At 38.6% G+C, this 24,687-nt stretch overlaps 1 protein-coding gene across 1 annotated transcript in view; it reads right to left on the reverse strand.

Annotated features, from left to right (window-relative positions):
• Positions 1-354: 354 nt before the first annotated feature.
• Positions 355-24,687, reverse strand: part of slc49a4 (solute carrier family 49 member 4) — an 81,318-nt gene continuing 56,985 nt past the window's right edge. Inside the window, exons 7-9 of the mRNA XM_038277747.1 lie at positions 23,936-24,063; positions 20,376-20,558; positions 355-1,961 (exon numbers count right to left, since the gene is read on the reverse strand). Of these exons, the coding sequence (XP_038133675.1) occupies positions 1,846-1,961; positions 20,376-20,558; positions 23,936-24,063 (427 nt within the window). The 3' untranslated portion in view covers positions 355-1,845. The remainder of the gene's footprint in view (positions 1,962-20,375; positions 20,559-23,935; positions 24,064-24,687) is intronic.

Below are 24,687 nucleotides of genomic sequence, written 5' to 3' on the forward strand. Positions count from 1 at the left end.
ATTATGCTTTTTGTTTCACCAATGCCGTCACATTAATATATGTGCACTTTAGAGACCAACGGGATTTATGTACGAGATAAAATCACACACATGTCGAATTTTACAAATTCATTGTATTCTAAAGGTAGCTGCTGTGACTGGATCATATTGGAGGATAAAAAAAAATGGAATTTTAAAACTGCCGATCATGTTTCATACAAAGCACAACCGTCCTAATACAATCAAACTTAAGTTTCTGCCTATAATGTGACAAAAATCAGGGGTTGTGAATATTTCTAAAAGCGATTCAGACATAAATACTTTTTCATCAGCCCTCGTTATCTTTCTTTTTCACAATAAGAACAGAAGATGTGCTCTATTTTGTAAAAGGATCCTTTTATTAAGGTGCCAGACATTTGTGAAAGCAGTTTGTTTTATCCCACAAAACTCAAAGTGATAAGGAAACCCAGGACACTCCACAGTGTAACTTAGGTGTAGTAACAGAAGCGGAAGATGACCGCTGACGTAGTCCAGAGATAAAATATTCACAGCGTGGACGATGGGATGGGGAGGGGGGTACTGGGTTGTTAAGGCAACACATTTGTGGGTAAAAGAGAACCTTTTCTTTACAAGACGAGAGAGGAAAAAAAAAACAGCACCAGGGATAAATTACACGCCTCTCTTTATCTCCAGAGGGAAAACATAAAAATAATGCTTCCTGTAGCTACTGGAGAAAAACCCAAACTATAACTTCTCATTTCCTCTGCAGTGGAGATCTGCTTTATTGATCCGGAGATGCTTTTTGTTAGAAGTCCATAAGAAAATCTGCTTTGCCTCCTTTTTCTATGAACCTATTAGTTGTTGCAAAGGAAGCTGCTGGTGCTTTGAAAGAGGAGGATGGAACCAAATGTTCACACGTTAGTATATATATATAAAAAAAAAAATCTAACATCAAATGTCTTGTTTGTGGTTGTTAGCTTGTTAGTGTCGAAGCATCTTATTTTCAATAAATACCAGAACACCGCTTTAGCAACAAATGTGAATAATAAAACAAAAAACTGTACAAAAAAAATTAATGTTCAATTAAAATGAAATTTCACAGATAATTAGTCCTAAATGGTGCTGAATAAAACCACCAAGATTTCATCCAACTGAAAGCGCAGGTGTGTCCGGTCACAGTTCACGTCTTTGGCTGGCATCCAGTCCTTATCTGATGGATCTTTTTTTGCATAATATTAATTTTAATAGGGTGATAAAACACAATGCAAGAGGCTGCCTTTTAGTGACAGGCGATATCACAGGTTGCTTAACGCTGTAGGGCCAGACGGGCCGTCAAAGTTGATAGCTCCAGACAGCTGGGCCAGCTCATTGGCTGAGGAAACTAGTCCATCATTGTCCCTTACCTCTTTGTGAAGGACAGGTGCTTTGTGTTAAAATTGGTTTCAGTTTGACGTCCCTTTGGTAAACTTGAAGCAGAGTCCGGTTACTTTAGAGATGAGACACGTGGAAGCTTCCAGGGAAGTGCCTTTCTATATTAAACTACATGTAAACAGCAAACGGTTCATCTATGCGGGTCTACCTCAGAGGGAGAAATCTTTCACAGGATTTTAACTGACGTACAAACAGAGGAACCATTAAAAACAGGTCAACCATCATAGAACCTCGAGTTAACTACTTCTAAGGTGTAAACAGAGATGGTTCCCTATGCTCAGATATCACCCTCACCACATATATACACATTCATGTCCAAAAACAATACAGCTTACAAAGAGCATAAGCTTCCCAACTTGCTCTTCATGTCCCTTTAGTCCTCTTCACTGTGCAAGAGCGGGTATTTAAGTGGCCTCGACCTTTTCTTAATCAGTGTCACACGGAGACAAAGACGTCCAGGTAGAGACGGTCGTAGGACTCCCTGAAGAAGAGGACGGTGACGAGGCTGAAGAGGCACGAGCCGGTTACGCACCAGTTCAGCCACGACAAATCTGCACGAGACAAAAACAGAGGAAGAGCAGATAGAAGCTTAGATACTAGGCATTTGGTCCAAGTTTATTTAAATGTGTAAACATAAAATAAATAAATAAAAAAAAAATATATACATATATACATATATATATATATATATATATATATATATATATATATATATATATATATATATATATATATTAGTTGCCCTAAAAACAGCCCGACTTCCTTAAGTCTTTTGGACTTTTTGGTTAAAGCTTCCAGACATGTAACACCATCTGTTGCCTTTTAGGTTTTTTTCTGAAAAGCTGTTTTCCTTTCCTTTTTTTTCTTCTTTTTACTCATTTCTAAATAAATACATTTTTATGTAATTGTATATGCAAATCCCTTTATTGTCCCACAATGGGGAAATTCACTCTACTCATTTGATCTATCCCCTTGGGGAGCAGTTAAGGGTTTTGCTCAGGAACCCAGAGTGGAGGCTGTGGGGATTGAACTGAAAACCTGCAACCTTCTGAGAGTACAAGCACACTGCTCTAACCACTAGGCCAACACTCCCCCAATGTGAAAGACATTCATCTTTTCATTTAGCTGCTATTAAAAAAAATATTAATTTTAAAAGGTACATACAGGTCACTTCAAGTTTAGTATTTCTTCATTTGTTTCACAGAGTGAGACTCGTATAATATAAATATTTAATTGAAAAGAGAACAAAATATTTTATTTCTTGTAATTTGCCAAGCCTAGATAATGAAAACCCAAAATTAAGCATCTCAGAAAACATGAATATTAAATAAGATCAATAAAAAAGAGATTCATAGAACATCTGCTTGCGATATTTAATAAAATCCATTTATGCCTCCATAATGCTAAAAAGGTTCGGCCATACAAGCTAAGAAACCTTTAACACGACCTACGTTTATCAATCAGACATATGAGCTCGCTCTTCTCTTATCTTTTCTTTTCTCTTCTCTTCTCAGTTCAGACCACAGGTTTTGGACAGGATTTTGGTCTAAAAATTGAACAATAACCAACCAAATATCCCTTTTAAGTTTCGACAGATCTTTGACTAAATTGTACAGATAGAGACTCCATGATATGACACACTTCAATGGGGGTTACTGGAACTTTAGGAGAAAAAAAAGCACTGTTCAGGTAAACTGGATTACTTTCAGATGTTGTGAAGTGTGGACATAATGTGGTCAGACACTAATATTCATGTCTTTCTTTCTAACAAGCTTGCAATATTTGCAGAAAGGAGGAAAAATGAACACACCCCCTCCTGACAGGGTTTACACGTTTTCTTGTGCAACTAGACACTGTTGGAGAGGCCAGATTCAACGAGCATAAATTCTTGTTAAGCTTGAATCGAGCTTCATCTGCCCGTGAGGTCCTTTTTAGCTTCCATGTCCCTCTATGTGGCATCCATTTGTTACCACACGGACAGATCCACATGGGAAAACATTCAATTCAATTCAGTAATACTTATTAATCCAAAAGGGATATTCAGTTTCAGTGCAGCCCTTCGAAGAAGACAAAAACACAGACATAACAGACGTAGGGGTGGGGGGTGTGCTGCCCATACATTTGGGAAAAAGCAAAAAACAAGAGATCACAATGGGTAATGGGAGGGAAAAAAATCATATTTTACACTTTATTTTTAGCAGGATACAGTTTGAAATTGCAGAAAACCTCAGCACAGAAGCAAAACGGCAACATTGCAAGCAAGCAATGGCTCCTACCGGCGAGGGTTCGCAATGTAAACATCCAGAGACATGTTGATATTTAGCTTATAATATCAAAAACTTTTGCAAAGAAATGACTGTCCCTCTTGGGTGGCACAATGTGGCTTTGATTCGTTGTAAACAGCTGTGTTTTTCTACTTCCTGTGTTGAGTGGTGTTTTAAGCTTGCCGTTTTTGCTGAACACACCTCCCTGGAGTCGTCCAGAAGGAGAGAAAAGCAGTTTAAAGTATAAAAGCTGCACCTATTGGCAACTCTACATGTTGCCAATGTTGATTGTAGAAACAAAAATTATTATTCTGTTGACGTCTAAAGGTTGTTTTGGAGAATTGGCGACGTTCCTATCTTGCAACATGCTGATACCCTTTCAACCTTCTATGCATCCTGCTTTGGGTGATGGAAATATCGTCAAAAGCCATTGGCTAAAAGAAATGGCAGGCCTTAACTTTCAAACCGCTGGCATTACCATTGGTTTGCATACTTCTTAGTGAAAATAACCCAATTAGTTATTTTGAGGCTACAGAAACCTTACTCTATTATAAAAGCTGTGCACTGATTCATTTAACTGAATCAAAACTTCCTTTAGATTTGTGCCAATAAAAGATAAAATGAAATATTTAATTAAATGTTAGGGGGGTAGTACTCCCTTCTGTTAGATACTGCAGGTGAGCCAAATTTGCGCCATGATTTTCAAGATTATTGGAGGATTTACTCCTGCCAAATTTAATTGCATTGAGAAGTATTAAGCAAAAGCTGTGAATGCTTATGTAGGCTTTGTGTGATTTCTAGTTTTTTTTTTCTCCCAGTAAATCTGCAGAAATCTCTCATTACTTTTCATTGTGTTTTTTGCAGTCATTGGAGGGAGAAAATGAATTTAATTAATCTTGAAATAAGGACGTAAAATCACATTTATGGACAAAGTGAGGCTCTATGAATAATTTGTGGAAGCACTGTCTTCAGAGTTATGCAGAATATATCCTGGGGTAAATAAAAGGATCAGGGAGGTAAGTCTCACATCAATCCTGAGCTATAGACCCCAACATATTGATGTATACACCTTTATAATGAACTATGACTCATCAACATATATATTGAAACCAAATGAGAGTTGGTTAGAAAGGATGTAAAGTGATTTATTACCTGGTCTAACATATAATCAATGAGAATTTCTAATATACCATAAAGTAAATAAGAGCTTGCACTCCTGTCTTTTACAACCATTCTAAATAATTCAGTAATATTGGCAGTGTTCCCTGATACCACTGACCTGCACTTGAACCTAAACATTGGGAAGAATAAGTTGTTTTATTTTCCCTGGTTTGTTCAGGCTCCATTAGGCAGTGGAATATTGCTTTTGCCATCTTTGCTAACGCTGAATCTTTTGGGCACACGAGGAGCTACACCACCGCTGAACCTTTGGTTCCCTATTAACTCAACACCTCTAGGGCACAAGCTCCTCTCATTCAACCTTACTGGTGTTTAGACACTCAACATGTATGACAGAAAGCACAAACCTCTGTCTAATGGAATCTGTATATCTTGAAATGCATTAAATGTACTAAACATGACCCTGTTTGTTGAGACAATCTCAGCCAGTAGAGGTTTGGTGGAAACAGGCTGCTGCCTTGCTCCAGTGAGGATGTAAACTAAATATAGAAAATCAGGTCAAAGACAAAAAGTGTGTTTCTGGGGCCCAATCCTAGAACAATGTCTCACAAATTAGTAGTGTTGCACCGATACCGATACCAGTATCGGGCGGGGCCCCAATCCAGCACTAAAACTGTGGAATCAGTCTCGGTGAGTACCAACAAATAGGGCACCGATACCATTTTGAGGGCCAAAAGTTTATTCAACAATTGTCACCCATTCCAGGCAGCAGCTTGACAAAGCCATGATGGCAAATATTTTATATCCAAGTAATATGCAGTTCTTCATATATATATACACACACACTCCGACCTGCACTGTCGGTCACTTTACACCTGTTTTGCACTACCCCCCCCCCCCCCACAATCTGTGACAGTACTGTTTACATTTCCTTTTAATATATTTATATATTTTTTAACTGTTTACATTTCCTTTTCCTTTTAATATATTTTTATTTTTTATTTATTTCACGGTAGCTGATATGGAAGTCCCAAATCTCATTGTATCCGTTGCAGAATATAATGACAATAAAGGCTTTTTGACTTTTGACTTTTTGACTTTGACACATCAATTTCAAACAGATGGTATTGGCCAATAATGCATAACCAGGTATCAGTGCCAAAAAATGGCATTGGCGCAACACAAAAAAATTATACTGGTTCTGCTTGAAGTACAAAGGGATTTTCATACCGGTTTTGCTACCAGATCTGCTCGGGGCCCTGCCTTTTCTTATTACGTCATATACGGCAACGCCACTCGTACAAACCATATAGCACATGTTTCTTAAGACTTAGATCTCTTCTGGAGTCTCAACATAATATTACCCATATTTGCTTTTTTTTTTACGTTTCATCCGCGATCTAAAGTAGCCAAAAGTAGAAAACCATACTTCTCAGTCTTGAAGGTAAGCAGTGCCTTCTTAGACAGACTAAGCTTTGCCATTTAACAAGTTGACAAAACAGTCTCAGCTTATTTTTATTATTTTTTATTAAGATCTAAGGGGAAGGGGAGGACAAATGGAACATTTTAAAATGACTTTTGTGGAGATGTTAGACAAAGAAAACCAGTTATCCTACTTGTAGAAAACAAATGGTTGTGACACTAAGTTAAAAGTTCTATAGCTTAATATTGCTAACTGGCTGAGCTAAAAGAACCTATTAGCTACTGAGCACATCTAGCCACAGTGCTACCCAGCTCTCTCCCCTGTTACATCATGGTCTTGCAGTCACTTTATTCACCATCAACAATTTTCTTTTTTTCAGTTGATTTTTATCCATATCAGGTAAAATGTCATTGGTCATTAAACGCGCTAACCCTACAGATGATCCAGACTCGGCACACAGAGGGTGCATTATGTTATTATTGTTGTCTGGGCAGCCACAATGTTTTATGTCATGTTGCAACATTCAGCCAATCATATAGTGCAACATCACTGGCATGCGTAGAGCTCGAGCAGATCTGGTACATACACCGGGCCCCAATCAGTTATCATGGTCAGGGCATAAAGAGGAAGGGTAATTTTCTCAAGTATAAGTTCATTTTCTATGAATAAAGATTCTCACATTAATGCAGGCCTTTCAGAGTCTATTTAAAGGGGCCATAGAATGCAAAACGGAGTTTACATTGCATGGTTGAATAACGATAGTTCAGTGGATGAAATTGACATACAAAGAAGTTCAAACCCCATGGAAAGCTCCTTTCTCTGCAAATTTCACAATTCTAAACTTCCATCATAAGACGGGGGAATTCAAAGGAAGCCCTGATTTAATGTCAATTCGGTGGGGTTGCACTGTAGTTGACCAAAAAGAGGACGTCTGGTCACCCTACCATATCAACAATTTTGATGTTTCAGTGAGTGAGTGCTTGTTGCTATGATGCGTCTTTGCTGAGCAGCCTCGCTCGTTGTAAACCAACCAATCAGTGCATCTAAATATTCATGAGCACCATACAAGTTATTAATTAATCCAAAACAATGTCTCCCCTGTGTTGCCACAGGATGACGTAAGAAAATCACCCTGACCCTAATCTCAAATTGCAATAGAATATATTAGTATTTTATTTGATACACCAACCTAACATTTACCTTTAAAAAAGTTGCTACTCTTTATTGATATGCCTCAGTTCATTTTACACATTTATAGAGAGAAGATTTAACCAACTTGTGTTTGGAGATAAAAAGGATAAAGAGTGCCGGAGAACATAAACTTTCAAGTCTCACTACAGGTTGTCACTTGGCTTAGACTTTGACTGGGCTGTTCCAAAAAAATTCTAATAAATTAATAAGACTCCAGCATATTTTCCTCCAGGACTGTCCTTTTCAGGCAAAAACAGGAACTAATGTACCATAATTCATTAAAGTTGAACTCTCACAGCTGCTGTATTCCTATGAATGATAGCCTTGAATTTGATGTCCATATCGTAATCTCTTGCAGAGGCAATTTTTGGGGTCCTTATACACACGCTGTAATACTATGATGAGGCACAGTATGTATTAATCCTAGTTTGTCCTAATACATTTTGACATTGCAGTGCACAGTGCAGTGGTTAGTAAAAACAGAACAAATCCATATATAAGGGACTTGTAAAGGAAAGCCTTATGAGTGTTTTACAGTGCAGAAAATATGGTGGCTCATTTAATTAAAGCTGGGATGAAAAGTTTGTTAATAAGAGGAATGGAGCTTTCAAATTTTCACAGCGAGAACTGGACAGTTTTTATCAACGAACTGCAAAAAAAAATTGTATCGCCTCATTTAGCCAAATCTGAGAGCACTCCATAGCAACCACCTTAGCAACCGGATACTTTGGCTGTGGCCACAAAACAAGTGACGTCACATCAGTGCTGTGCCCAAACGTCCACCCTAATCACTATACAGGCCACAATATTGTAGTTGGATGAAAAAGTAGCAGACTTGAAATTTCCCACAATGCTCCTTAAAAAGTAGTATTCATCCAGGGTCACTAGACAAGCAGATATAAGATGTAATGCTTTGCTAGAGCTCTCCTTGCAAAGCATTATGGGATTTGTTGTGGCACAGAGATAAAATAAAGATGGTGCATGAACCGTTGGGGGGGAGTAACAGAGAGTAAAAAAAGTAGTGGCCATGTGTTTTACCGGTCAGTTTACTGAGCTCACTATAAGGTCCACTAGATAGTACCAGTGTATATAGTGATTGAGGGTTTTAGGGTTTAGGGCGAACCTTTGGACACAGTCCAGGTAATCGGCTCTCGTCTGAAAGGAGCTAAAGAGATTGTGTTTTAGTTCTGATCAACACATTTTTGCTACTATCTACAATGACACGGAGATGTGTAGCAATGCACAGCTTCCAAGAGGGCAGTGGGCGTTTTCAGTAGCCTTAAACAATCATCAAATTTTCTTCATCTAACCAGGAATCTGCCTCTAACATTCGGGACAGCAGTGTGTGTGCATCCGCCACGTTGGCTTGCAAATCTCCCGCAGTGACATCGGACATTGCTAAAAAAAACTTTATCTTTATTTTTAATCATTAGTATCTGAATACCTCAAGACTGTTGTTGGTAATTAATGAGAGGAAAGAACTTTTAATCAAACATTTCATCCCATCTTTACGTCAAACTTTTTAACTGTATTATTGTTGTGTGTGTAAAACACCTTAATCTATAACCTGATCTGCTCTAATTGGCATATTTTCAACCAATATGATATTTATGATTTATCACTGTTCCTCTTTTTAAGTCTCACGCAAGTCTTAGTCAAGGCCGAACATTTTGTTTTTGCAACTCTGGTCTAAGTCACAGGCTGCTGTCCATATCTATAAATATACAGATGTGTAGTCTGTACCAAGAGCCCAGCTTGGTTTGAAATTACAAGCTTAACCATAAACTTTTACACACTTGATACTCCTGTTCTTCTAATAATGAAAAAGCATTGGGTAGATGGCGTGAAGATGAAAGTAAAGTTAAGCATGTGGTTTAAGAGGAGAGGGGTTGAGGGAATGGGATGTAGGTGTCTGCTGAGAGAAGTCAAGCCTCCAGAAGCTGCCTCATTAATCAGGACTGTGAGTCGGACAGCAGGAGACCGGGTATGGAGGTAGGTTAAACGAGTGTATTTATCTGACGAGCCTACTCCATCTCCAAATCTCTCCCTTTCTGATTTTAAACTCATCCATCTAAAGTTGGAGAAACTCAGCATGTTTGCACGTTTGCTAGGGAGAGGCAATAGCGTTAAAGGAATGCTAATATGATGTTGAAAGATCTGGGAGATCCCTGTTTTCTAAGGACAGAGCTGACAGCTGTTTACTTAAATACTTCGCAAGGGTAAGGCAGGGTTGGGGGAAGGAGGGGGAGCAAAGACCAACTGAAAATAATTTTTTATATTGAACGGCTTTAACAACAATCTTTCATTTTGTAGGAAAAAATATATAATCAAAGCCATGTACGTGTTAATGTCAGAAGAGCTTGGAACATAGAGAAAATCAGAACAAAAAATTGTCTACATGATCACCAGCATAACCTTAAACCACTGATCTCCTTATATGACAAGAAAAAACTAAGCTGATGGGGTTTTATTACTCCGACTCTAATTAGGGATCCAGAATGGGAAGATTATGGTAACATGTTGGAGACCAAATGTCATTACTAGCTGCAGGAGTGTCCCAGAAACAAGGATGGCTGTTTTATAAACTTACATTGATATGTTGTGTAGACTGGATGCTGAGCACTTTTATATGTTTATGCATGTGGATAAAAATACATCTCCAGAATACAATGGAACTAAGAAGGAAAATTTGATTAGTAAGTTCATTTTTTTACTTAATTTTTGAGGACAAAAAATGTACAATTCAGATTAAAAGATGTTTTAGCTACAATAGAATAGGATTGGCGAGCAAAAATCAAAGACGTAAACCTTTGAGGGGTGGTTGTCCAAAAAGATTATGTTTTGCACACTTGTTTAAATATTGAAAACATTAAATGATCCTTAAGTAAACTCTATAAATTGAATAAATAACATAATTAACATTCATTGTTATCATCATGCTATTTTTGAAAAAGGGAGTTTCTGTTTGAAAAAAAATTAAAATAGATCATGAAGTAATTGTCTTCTAAAGTTGGTTGTAGTTTGTTTAAAGGTCTTACATGCTCTTCTATTTACTACATAATCAAAAAACACCAACACATCAAATGTAAAATTATAACACAACATGCAGAAAAACAAATAAGACTTAAGCCCCGTCCACACGAAGTCAAAACGAACACGAAACGCTAATATTTTCCAGAATGTTTGCCATAAAGACGGAGACATAAAATAAATGTGATCGTACACACGAATGCATGAAAACGCTGCAAAATGTATGCCAGGCCTGTAAGTGGCGCTGTGGTGCCAAAGCAAAAATAGGCGACAAAATGTTGGGCATGCGCACTATTATTTATACATGGTTGCCCTGCGGGTCCATTTTCGTGGTTACGTCAAATTCAGGTGCTGAACTATGTCGTCGATATTGCTCTGTTCTTCATGGAGATATTCCAGAAGAAGAAGATTCTGTTGTAAGCCCGACAGCAGGGTGAGCAGCATGAGCAGCAACCATTCAACACAGTACGGCGCCATTGTTGTTGTGATACTGTGTCGCGCATGCGTGTTTAGAGGCGACGCTATGACGCATGTGTGTAAAAAAAAAATGCGGTTAGAGCTTAAAGATGGAAACGCAAAAACGGCATTTCAAAATCTTCCCACTCTGAAGGCTGAATAAAAAAAAGATTGTTTACAGACCCCCGAAACGCCGGCTCTGTATGGATGAGAGGCTGGTTTGGTGAAATATTTGTGCGTTTAGGCCAGGGTTTGACTTCGTGTGGACGGGGCCTTAAAAGCTGTATGATAATTTTAAAAGATGCTGTTGGCAGGTGGAATTAGAGGACTTAAAAGGTCAGATAAATGACGTGGAACAAAAAACAGACACTGTTCATTGCTGCTAACGCTTTGGTCATGAGCTAAACATGGGTTTGCTGTGAATATAGGTTTACATTAAGAGAACAACGGTGAGAGGGGCGACGGTACGATCATTAAAGGAGAAGTTCGGTTTTTAACACTTTTAGCCCATTTTCTGTAGTGTCCAGGATGAAATCGAATGATCGACACCAAAATTTTGACAATTGGTCCTGTCTCTGCTTTTTGGCTCATGCAGAATCCCCCCTGGCTGCTTCAGAATGGCTTCCATAGAGCATGTCCGATAATGTCCTTAAAACAACCTTAAACGTTCTTTTTTTTAAATATGCTACTCACCGGGTCGTCAGCGCTGTTCAATGACGTTCCAAAAAAAGTTTTGTGAAGAAAAAACGTTCCTGTAGTGTTTTATTTAGCATTTTGTAAATCCCATTGAGTTCTGTTGGAATAGTCAATATTCCGCTGCCACCGGAAACGGAAATGGGGCCTGTTTACACAGTTGTAGTCTTTTCGCTTCACTCTGTGTACTCCGACGTCGAGGTGCTAACGTCTCTGTTAAACACTTTAAAAAACTCTGAAAATGGAATACGAAAGGTGGATTCTTGATTCTCGACGTCGGAGTACACAGAGTGAAGCGAAAAGACTACAACTGTGTAAACAGGCCCCATTTCCGTTTCCGGTGGCAGGGGAATATTGACTATTCCAACAGAACTCAATGGGATTTACAAAATGCTAAATAAAACACTACAGGAACGTTTTTTCTTTACGAAACTTTTTTTGGAACGTCATTGAACAGCGCTGACGACCCGGTGAGTAGCATATTTTAAAAAAAGAACGTTTAAGGTTGTTTTAAGGACATTATCGGACATGCTCTATGGAAGCCATTCTAAAGCAGCCAGGGGTGGATTCTAAATGAGCCAAAAAGCAGAGACAGGACCAATTGTCAAAATTTTGGTGTCGATCATTCGATTTCATCCTGGACACTACAGAAAATGGGCTAAAAGTGTTAAAAACCGAACTTCTCCTTTAAGAGGCTATGATAACTGCTTCCAGACTCAGCAGACGGTGCTACAGATCAGCAAAGGAAAAGGTGTCAACAGCCTTCTTATGGCCTTTATGAGTCTTAATTGAGGTCAGTGTAGTTGTATGATTAATGATGCTCACTTATTTATGACGCTGGCCTTTGATTTGAAAGCACTGGGGTCCATTGCCAGCTGCTGCTCTCGAAACAGGGGAGGCTCAGTGGTGTTACTAAAATCCAAAAGTCACGTATTGCATTAACAAATGTTGAAATGCATAAAACCCATCACTATAACCGGTGAAAATAGCTGTTTTGAAGCACTCTGAAATATTAAACTCCTGAAACTACGACAACAGTTCAGCACAAGGCAACTGTTCTGACTGAATGATTACTTTTCCACTTGACTCATGAGGAAAACCTCCTCGCTGTCTGGCCACTGTCAGTCAAATTTCTTTAAGTATGTTTGCGAATCAGCATCGAGCAGCCAGCTTCACAACCCGCCCTGCTCCATAGACATTCCAAGACATGTGTCAAATTCAAGGCCCGCGGGCCACATCCGGTCCGTGCAAGATCATTTTATATATCTATTTTTAGCGGCCCTGTCATATGAACTATCACTTAAGTGACGCACGTCCTTTTAGACTAGGACATAGCGCTACACACATTACAGATCCCATGATGCAGTGTGATAATCGCTATTGGCAAGCCGGGGTTCAAGTTTGTGGTCTTTTTTTGTATACAATGCTGAGCGGCTTCAACCGAAATAATATTTGAAGGCAGGATGGTAATCTGGTTGAACTGACTGCACTGACGATGTTTTCAGGTGGACTTTCTCACTTCAAAATAGATTCTACTTTTTACCCACTGATCACAGCAAATATAGCTGCCATTGTTACAGGCAAAGACAGGATAGGGTAGCTCTGACCAACGCGCATCAGACCCACTTTTTCTTCCGAGCAACTAGAGCAGCAAAGATGCTTCATCCGTGCAACAGAACTAAACTTGTACAAGCATAAAAAATGAAGCAGCACGTGCGTTTTTGCTGCTCTTGCTGCTATAGGTGTTAACGTAGCATAGCACTGGCTAGCTTCCAGCCATGGCGTCCTGCACGAGCATTGGGGGGTCGATTCGTTCATGTGTCAGGGTACGCGCACAGGGGGCAGGGACAAGCAGACGACCATGATTGACGTGTCGGGAACCAATAGTGTACGACAGACCGTGTTTTGTGATTGGTTGGGGTTACTCATTGATTTCTCACTGTAGCAGGGACCATTTATTTTAGTTTCAATCTCAGACCTTCTATTTCACTGCTTGCTACAGTAAGTGGCTGTGGGGAGATCTTTAAGCCAAATGGTAAAAAATGTGTAAGAAAAGATCTCCTACTGCACCTTTAAATAACATGCTGCTCTCTTTTTGCACATCTCACTTTTCACATATCTATTACTGTAAAAATGTCCACAGCTGTTATTTTTATACACTTTCTAAGGTCCACATTATGTGACCATTTCTCCTATAATCTTTTGCTGCTGTAATACCACATTTTCCTAAATGTGGGACAACAAAGGGATTTTCTATTCTATTCTTTTACAAGAGTTCAGGGATTGTATGCTTAAAAACCTGACTTTCTAACATGCATATGCCACTTCTTTTCTTTGGTGGTTTTAGTGATTCTTGCATAAAACAAATCATTGGCAGCGTTTACACGATTACCATAGGATCTAAATAATCTTGCATTTTTGTACATATTTCAAACCTTTGCTTTAAGCACTTTTCTTTCTTTTAAACGCTCATTAAATCAAAAGTTTGATCCAAAACATAAATATGCAAATGTATTACTTTTGGTGAGAAGTCAAGTTAGAAAGAAAATGAAAAGGTTCCTGTAATTCTTGGCTGGAGACTCCTCAACCCTGAACTAAGATGCCACAAGAACTGATTATCCTTAGGCCATAGAGGCAAACACTGCCAGCTGTGTATCACCAACACTTGTCATCAACCTGAGCATGTCGTCCCAATAGTGATAAATGATGGTGACACCAGCATGCAGCGACGGGCATTTATCAATGACTGGGAACAGGAAATTCTAGAAGCTTCACTATTTAGGATAGCATTGACCCTAAGCATCTTTGTAGACGGTCTGTCTGTCTGTCTGTCTAGTTGTGATTGAAAGTTTACATACCCTTTCATTAAAGACAGAAAAAAATCCACTGCCAGTAAAATACATTGAAGTTGACAAAAGTAAAAATTAAAAAAGATAAAAAATGTAAATCATGACATTGATATTGACTGGGTTGGGGGAAGCAGAAAGAAGGGAAACAATGCGGCGTTGAGAAAAACTGTTGAGAGACAAACAGCAGACATTTTATTTGGGGATTTATATATTCATAGAAAAACTAAAAAAGGAAAACACGTATAGTAATATGCTATGATATGCTTCAGGTGTTAATTTACAGTTTTAAGTTCCACATAATAATTTCAGAGAGAACATGCTGTGAAAAAATACTTTTAGACTAGGGCATGGGTAGTAATTTCATATGCAACATACAGTATTCACAACTTAACAAAACTTTTCAAATCGCAAGAGCACGCAATTTCAGTAATGTTACATTTAACAAGACTAAAGCTACATTCACACCAAAATCAGCAAAGACAGCAGGAGCAGCTAGTTTACATGCAAAGTCAATGGTTGACGCACATCAAGGCGCAGCAAAACGTCCTGCAGCGCGATTTGAGCAGCTAGCACAGCGCGTCTGAGCAGCTCAAACAGTGCGTTGTGAGCATTTGAGCATCTGACGTGCGGGACGCGCCGCAAACGCAGCTGCTCGAGTTGGAAAATTTTAACTTTTGCTGCTCGACGCACCACATCAACCAATCAGAGAAGCTGATCTGGGAGCTGGCAGAGAGAGAGACACATCACTGATGATAAAGATCACTATGATCAGTCCTCTGAAACAGTTTATTAACGCCTAAATTAACTTAAAATGCTGAAATCTGCCGGCAAAACATGAAAACCGCTTTCGAGACGCCGCGGTAAACCGCGAAGAGGCGACCGGGCCAGAGGCTGCTATTGAATGGGATTCCTACTGACAGCGCACCGCCGGTGTACGGGGATCTGAGCGGCTCCAAAAGCTAAATATTATTTAAAGGCAGGAAGGTAATCTGGATGAACTGACTGCACAGATGAAGTTTTCACGTGGACTCTCACTTAAAAACATATTAAAAATACTTTATTCCCACTGATCACAGCAAATATAGCTGCCATTGTTACAGGAAAAGAAAGGATAGGGTAGCTCCGCCCAACGTGCATCAGACCGAAAAGCTGCTTCAGCTGCGCATATGAACTAAACTTGTAAAAGAATCAAAAATGAAGCAGCACGCGTGTTTTTGCTGCTCTTGCTGCTTGCGGTGTGAACGTAGCATAAGAGACTAATTTCTTCTCCAGCCTTTTAGATGGCCGTTAGATGTTTCAAGAGGGTTTGCTGCCTCAGAAAAGGTAAAGAGAAACATCCAGTTAGCAAATAAATCTATGCATGTGAGTAGAAGTAACCGCTTTTCCAACCAAAGGTAAAGTCAAAGGAAAATAGAAATATCGCAATGTTACTTGAAAATAATCACAACTTATATTTTTGGCAGAATCATTCAGCCCTATTTTAGATTTTATGCAAGTAGAAAGAAACCAGCAACACCACCATGGTAGCCATGAAGGTACGCCTGGAGCTATGAGAAGACTCGAACAAGAAACCATGGGAGCATCATTATCTATTTATCAACTTTAAGGTTGGAAGTGAGGAAAAGAGACATTAAAGCCTCCATCTAATGTATCTGATATTTTTAATTCCTGTCGCACAGGTTGTAGCGATCCATCTCAACCCCCTCCCCCATAAACACACGCACACATACGGTATACAAACGGTTGTATGTACATGTAATGAACTCGGATATCCAGAACCCTGCATTCAACCGCACCATGTAGTCAATCATTCAGAGCTGAGAAAAGCACTGTGCAGAGGAGGCATCATGTATACTTTATAAGTCAGGCTCTGGCGGCAGTGTGCCAGTGTGGGCCTGCAGTAGATCAATGCCCACCTGATATATTTCTGTCTCATCCATGATTCACTATTGCACTGGCAAGTGGTCATTTCAAAATAAATCAGAATACATTACCTGTCAGATGGATCGCAAATTTCCAACCGCTTTCGTTCTGATTGAGCGGTTGCTTAACTCTTCCTGCTGCGGCGAAAGATGAAACTACGCAATATTTTACGAGTGTTTAAACCCTTCATATAGTGGTTAAACGACCGGAGCCAAGATGACAATAAAACAGGGGATAGCCTCAGTTTTTTATTATCTTAAAGTGAAATAATACAGGGAGAAAAGTTCCTTAACCAACAATATTGTCCAGAGTTTTCATCAGCAGCAAATTACATCATGATTGAGCTTTCTTTTTTCTTCCTCTTTTTATTTTCACTTGCCTGCAAGAAATGCAGAGGACAGGCTGCCCTCTCTATTATGGGCGTAAATTACTGCCATAAACTGGTTTATTGAGCTAACTTTGGGACAGAGCAGGGGGTAAACTGCAACAAATAGTTTTTATATATTGCTCTGGAATAGCTTGCCCTGGAAACCATCTTCCTTTAATTCCACCCTTCATCAGCAACAAAATAAAAGCTCAAACTGATGATAGAATCCTTTGGGAGGAAAAAAGAGCCAAAAGCAATCTGAAAACAGCAGAAAAAAAACAAACAAATCTTACACTTTAAACTAACAATGAAAAAAATGAAAATATTAAAGGGATAGTTCGGTATTTTTGACATGAATCTGTATGGCATCCCCATCACCAGTGGCATGCAATCACACTGACTTACCCCTGGCAGCGTCCTGTGAGCAGAGTTATCGTCCAGTTTTGGTCAAGCCGAAAGTAGTCCGGCAGGTTTTTAGGAACAGCGAAATAAAACTTTTCTCTTCCCAAAACATTGTGTGTTCAAAAGAGCGATATTTTTGCATCCCAAAAACATTGTAGTGGAAAAAGTCACACGTCGTTATCACTTGGTCCTATTTTCTCTCTGTTCGTATCAGTGCGCGCCGTCATTCAGACAGCGAGAACCTGACAACAGCCATGTCTCCCTCCGCCTAGCTGGGCGGAGGGAGACATGGCTGTTGTTGAGCCGCCTAGCTGGGCGGAGGGAGACATGGCTGTTGTTGAGCTCGCTGTCTGAATGACGGCGCGCACTGATACGAACAGAGAGAAAATAGGACCAATTGATAACGACGTGTGACTTTTTCCACTACAATGTTTTTGGGATGCAAAAATATCGCTCTTTTGAACACATAATGTTTTGGGAAGAGAAAAGTTTTATTTCGCTGTTCCTAAAAACCTGCCGGACTACTTTCGGCTTGACCAAAACTGGACGATAACTCTGCTCACAGGACGCTGCCAGGGGTAAGTCAGTGTGATTGCATGCCACTGGTGATGGGGATGCCATACAGATTCATGTCAAAAATACCGAACTATCCCTTTAATGCTTGTAACAGTAATGAAATATAATTCTGATGCCAAACTGACTAAAATTTGGAAATACTATAAAATAATGCTGTTATAAAATACTTTTAGAGAGTAAGCAGGGCTTAAACCTTGGGGGAAAAGAAACAAAGGAGTGGTGGGACAATAATTATAACTATTACTAAATAACTCCTATTATTATAACTGTAATAAAAACATAATTTCAATCTAATTATGGTCTAAGACTGAATCTGATCTAATATTATGTATCCTGATGATATACTTCAATTAACAAGTGATCACTGAAATCTGACCAGGCTTTCATGCTTTGGTCCATCCCACAGTAAATAAACTGAATAATAAATATGCTGAATTTATACGGCATTTTTCTTAAAGGTCTCTACATTTCAGACACGGTCATTCAAACGCACAAAAATCAGAGTATAGAATGAAGTATTCTAGGGCTACGTTCACATAGCAGCCTGAAGTGACCCAAATCAGATTTTTTTGCTCATATGTGACCTGTATCTGATCTTTTCATGGCTGAACAACACAGATGTGATTTTTTCGAAAGCGACCCAGGCCACTTGGCTATGTGGTCCTGCATCCGATCAGTATCAAATCTTTTCAAATGTTAACCTGTGTCTGAATGGCCAGGACGCATCCATCCGATCTGTACGCCAATAATACTCAACAAAGGTCACCATTCTGCGTCTTACTACGCAGAAGCGGGAAGAAGATGGTGGTCAAAAATCTGGAGAGCAGTCTTTATTTTCAACATTCTTGAAAAGATGCGTTATTAATGCACTGGCTGAGATTGGGAAAGAAATAAAAGATTCCAAGATGCGCTCCAGCACTACCATCCATGTTTACTTCCGTAAACACAGGACACCGTTGCTTTTGACATCATTGCGTCCTCTACTCTGCATGCGGGACGTTTAAGTTGTGTGACTGCAGTTCACACAAGAGATCACGTACAAGTCGCATATATTTGGAAATGTGAACGGCAATGCAAAAGATTTTACACAAAGAAAAAAAAAAAATCGGAATTGAGCATTAAGGCCTGCAGTGTGAAGGTAGCCTTAGATAGCCGATATGATACTTAAGCCTGACTCCTCTGCTTCCTCATTTAGTCCAGGGCTGATTTTTTAAAGTTGGGATGTTTCCTTTTAAAGCTCTTAATGGTTTGACTCCTTTGTATCTGAGTGATGCTAAAACTGTTCATACTCACACCTGCAGGGTCTTAACCAGCGCCTGCTGAAAGAACCGATCAGAGGTGATTCAGCGGTAAATTTAAACTGACCCGCCTCGTTTTAAAACAGGAATTAAAACATATTTATTCAGGATGACTTTGAAGAGGTGATAGTATAGCACTATTTTACAGCTATTTTTCTGAGGTTCTTATGTTTTTTTTTTCTTCATCTTAATGCCTTTTTATTTCTTACTTTTAACCTAAACAGCGATACAATATAATTGGCAACATTGTCACAATGCACTCCAGATATATAAAAAATGACTTTAGACATGTAAAATAGAAGGGTTTATACACAGTAAATTTCTTTATCATACTATGATGGGGGGATATAAGTTGTAATATCATAGTTTTTCATATTGCCATGTATTTCATTTATTGCCTGGTTCTGCTGGAGGTTTCTTCCTGTTAAAAGGGAGTTTTTCCTCTTCACTGTCGTTACAAGCATGCTTAATGTGAGGGATTGCCTTCGAGTCAATGTGTCGATGCAATCAGCTGGTTTTCCTTAGATAGAAAACTTCAAATCAATTTGATTGTATGATCTGGTTGAACTGTAAAGTGCCTCGAGATGTTGTGAATTGACGCTACAGAAATAAACTAAACTGAATTTCTTAATTCTTAATTCCTTCTGTCACTGTATGCTTACGAACCTGAACTGCGGCCCGCCTTCTGGACAGTGATGCTGCTATTTCGTTTCCCCCCAGCCTGACAATACTGGAATCTGATTCTATTTATCGTTTCACTTCACTCATTTTAGTTAGGAAATACTTTTCATGTGTCTGTTCTCTGTCTTCTCATTTTAACACTGGCTGAGAAAAAACATTTATGATCCAAAGATTTTTGGTGAAAATATTTTCTTAAAATTTTTCTCCACGTAGATTGAAAGCTGCAGACATATAGATAAATGCCTTTAAGCACAAATCCCTACAAAAACACTAACCTGTAAAGTTAATTATATTTAAAAAATGCCTTTTTGCTTCACCTAGACTCATATAATCCATTGATGGCAGAATATTCTGAGCTGTATTTACATGCACTGGGATCTATGATAATTATCCACCTAAAACAGTCATTCACGTGGCATATGTGTACAATTAAAACTTCAATATTTTATTATTTAACCTAAATTAAGATAAGAAAGTCAAAACCCTGTAATGAATACATAAAAGCTTTCAATAAATAAAAGAATCTTTAGACCAATGAAATTCTACATATTAAAAATGTGATTTAATTTTGTTAAAAAAATGCCATTAAATTTTAATAAGAAAACTAAATTCATTTAATTAAATAATGCATTAATTGTGTGCATTCTTTAGAAATGTTGCTCATTGCAGGTGAATTCAGGCTTTCTGTCTTACTTGTGGGGTAAAAGGTGAGGAAGAAGAGCAGAAGACCAGCAGCCAAGTTCCCTAGGAATGTGACGACTCCACAGGTGATGCCTTCAGGGACCGGGTACACCGTCTCAATGAACAGCTCGAAGAATATCGGCACACTGCTGTTGATGAATACGCCAACCAGGATGCAGGACGTGTAAAGGATGGCTGTGAAAAGAAAATGCAAACACCGGAACCAAATGAATCACAGTTTGTTTTAATGCACCAGATTAATAAAAAAAAATCTAACTGAACAATTCTTTGGGAAAAATGACAAAAAGGGTCCAGTTTATAGAACAGCAGTGATGTATTCAACCTTTAAGGGCTTCCTGCTCAACCATATTTTTTACCAGCAACAGATTTATGATGGACTTTCACCATGAAACAACGCTCCATTTAGTAAGGTGGCCCTCAAGGTGGCAATTTAGCACAAACAAAGTCAAAATACTCTGGGTGTTTTCAGAGCAAATAGTCATTTTTTTCCAAACCCAATTCCAGCATCTCCTTCCCTCTTTTCTCAGCATGAAATTATTAGTTTGTCATTTGAAATGTATTTTTCTGGCTAACTTTCTAATTATGATGTTTCTTTTTCATGAGCTCTGTATTAGAAATAATTGGTAGAAGGCAAAAGGTGCAAAAGCTATTAGAACATGTGAGTATAAAACATTTCTCTACAGAAGGGCTTTGTATTTTTTCTGCAGACATTGTATTATCTTTTTTTTAAACTTTAATCTGTAAAAATAAATAAAAAAATCTTAATTTTTGGTAATTATTAACTAAATAAATGAGAGCACGGAGACTTAAATGCCTCACCCCATCACATACCTTAAGTTAAAAGTCTTATTTGTTGTTACTACCTGTAAAATAATAGCAAAAGAGTGATAAATCCATCTCTATTTCTTATACTTCATCTTGGAGGGACAGTTTTTCCCAGTCAGACATGAACTGCAACAGAAACATTGTTGATTGCCTGGGTCCACCGGTTCAGTTTCAATTTATTTTGCAATATATCACTGGTTTTATTATGCCTGCACACATTGCATTAAGATGCAGCTCATGTCACAGATACCACAGTACATAAAAAAAAAAAAAACATATTTCTTATTCTTTTGCCAAAATACACAGGTGTCCACTCAGTTAACAGCTTGTCTCATTTGGTCCTTGTGCATGGTGAGAATCTTGGTGTTCAAGCCTTATTTTCAGGGTATCACTAAATTTTGCTGGGATTTCCACATTTCCATTCGAATATCTTGTGTTTTTAGTGCTAGTTAATTTCTTACAATGATTTGTTGAAGGCTTTCATGAATATGTTTGAAAAACAAGTTCATAGGAACAAGATGCAGTAGGTTAAACATTTATTTTTAAAGACTTGCAGGAAATGCTAGCTAGCATGCTTTTTCACGGATTTAGCCTGAGCCCATGTTTGCACATGAACCAAACCCCGGAGTCCTCCTTTTTTACCCCCTAACTTCTGCTTAACGCCTGAAATAACGTCCCATCTGTCTATGTCCTTTTATCTGAGCTCCCCTGAGGACCACGGCATTCATGCTTACAGGTTTGCAACTGGGGACCTTGACCCCAACAGGCAGCCTTCAAAAGCTGCCGTGTTTTTTGTCTATAATACTATATAGGATTATATCCCAAAAGGTAGAAGGAGACCCTTTGAAGGATGCCGACTAATTATCTCAGCAAATGACTGTAATTATTAAAAACAGGAAGAAAAAAGGTTTCCTTGGAGAAAACAGGTGTCCAATCAATCATATGTGAACCTCACATGTTCTTCCTCTGTATTTGTAGTATTTCCATAAGCAATGCTGCCCCCCACAGCTCAACCACAGTAATGTTTGAAATATAAGTTAACCATTTGAATTGTTTGCTCTGCAGGTACGTTTTGAGTCGCAACCCGTCTTTTGACATTTAGCTATAATGTCTTCTGTATCTTCTTTTTAAATTATTGCTTGAGTAATGTTTACCTTTTGTTTGGAAAAAGTAATGACAGACCTCAAGGTACAACAATGTCTAATGGAATTGCTGACGTTATCCTTAACTTTCCTACATCTGCCACTGATTGCTAAGTTTAGCTAAAGGGGAAAAAAATGGCTAAAGCACATTCCACTTTTTCCATGTAAAAGACAGTTAGCACTTTAGAGATATATTTAACTTGATAAAACAAAAACTCAACAGTTATATTTACATAAAAAAGGAGCAACACTTTTTCTCTTTTAAATTCAGTCTGTTTAAACCTAAATCTAGGAAGTCTGTTCAGAAGCAGACAGGAGGCTAGCTACCAGAACACAACAGCAATTATTAGCCTGTTGTCGTTGTCTTACTCTTTTAGAGAATAATAAAAAGCAGCAAAGTTCTGCACATAAAGCAACTGAAGATTCCTACCAAAGGAAATCTGTTTGTTCTATAGTTATTCCTTAAGTCTGTAGCTGCGTTTAGACCAAACCGCTCAGGCACGGACTGGGAACGATTTTCCATCTGGCATTTTTCCGTCTACACCGGCCCACTTATGGACGTAAGACTGGAAATGATGCAAATCCCCATCATGCAAAGCAACATATTTTTGCAAAATATTCAAACATAAATTCACCAAATATAAGAGGAACATTGTAGTTTGGTTTAAAGAAAGCATTTTAGTTTTATTATACATTTTAGTTTTATTATAATCTAGTTTGTTGCAAGGATTTTACAGTTGAAGAAATAGAAAATTACACCATATGCCAACTGTCACAAGGATGTGCATGACAATGAAGGGCTATATATACTACATGCATCATTTTTATAGTTAACCTTGTATTACTTCATGAGCTCCTTGAGTTATTTACTGTCCCAGGTTGGTGGTTCGGCCAGAGAGTAAGTGTTGGTGCCAGGAGGTTCTAATTGAGGCTTTTCACATGTTTTCTGTTCTGCGTTTGCCTTGAAGGTTAAGCTCAGGTTTAAGTATTTAATTTCCTTTTTGGGATCAAAGACATTTTTTTTTATTTGAGTTTAATTTAAGCTTAGGTTAAGTGCTTAAGCATAGCAAATTAACGGAAACATGAATGAAAGTTAATGTAAGGTCCCTTTTAGAATAAAAGAGTTAATATTCAAGTCTTTTTGTTTCTAGGAAAAAGCATTTTGTTGTGATATCCCATCAATCTGTTTGGTAAGACATCAGACAAACCAAACTGGGAGCCGACTGCATTAGGAAGCTAATATCTGGGATATGAGGACATGAGCTAGACAGACAATAATAGCAGTGGTCGGGAGAATGACGATAGATGATTATGATAACAATCTAAGGTATAGAAATACATGACTGAGTGCTTATTAGATGACTTAGGGAAAGGGAAGCTAAATCCACTAACATCCCTTAAGGTTTTATCTCCTGACGTGAATTGATTGATAGCCCACCTTGTGGCAGCTAGTTTCTTTAATCGCTTTGACTTTGTACTCTAACACGCACGGTGAGACAGTAACTACAGGGATGAAAAGTGACTAAGCTTCAGTGGCTCAAAAATCAAAGAGTCACCTTGATGGGGATGTTAGCGTGGGCCTACCTGCGGTGACAGGGAGGTGGGTGATTGTGCTCAAACAGGTGAGAGTAAACCACGTGGAGGACAGCGAGGCTCCGGCCAGCATCAGCACCAGGATCAGCTTCAGCATCCCACGGATGGAGTCTGCAAATCTGGGTTTCACAAGAGATGACACAAAAAAAAAAAAATCAAAAACAAAATCCCAGCTGTGTCAAAATGTAAAACGCTGACACAAATTCAAAGATACAAGCTGACGAGATTAAAGGCGGCTGCTCTGGAAACAAGATGCATCCTTCATAAACACAAGATGATACGCTGCAATATTTCAGCAACTCTGTTTCTTCTGTGTGAAGCGTCAAAATATATTACAGAGGATATGCACTGCTTCGCAGGAAGGATAGATCATTTCCGTCTCCCACTTGTTTCTGAGCATGTCAGTTCTGCTTCTCATTAGACTGAGAGGCCAAAAGTGTAGAGTTGATTCAATTTGTTTCAACAACTCAGCCGGCAAAGTCAAGACATGTCATAATGTAGGGAGAAGAGAAGCCATTGGGCCATATCTACAAAGACATCTTTTAAGTTCTGGGGCTTTTCATTGCAGCCTTTTCTAATATCTATTTGAACTGCTTTCTTCTCCTTTGAGACATATGCATATTAGAGGGAGATCGGATGAAGCTGTAGAAGCTCGTATTTAGGATAGACACTAATTGCTTTAATTTAATTGGTTACAAACAATAAGCGGAAGAAAATAGGCTGACAAGTAACCAAATACAAGC

This window comes from Cyprinodon tularosa, unplaced genomic scaffold (genome assembly GCF_016077235.1).
Source record: "Cyprinodon tularosa strain WSP-4 unplaced genomic scaffold, ASM1607723v1 ctg134, whole genome shotgun sequence".
NCBI classification, from domain to species: Eukaryota; Metazoa; Chordata; class Actinopteri; order Cyprinodontiformes; family Cyprinodontidae; genus Cyprinodon; species Cyprinodon tularosa.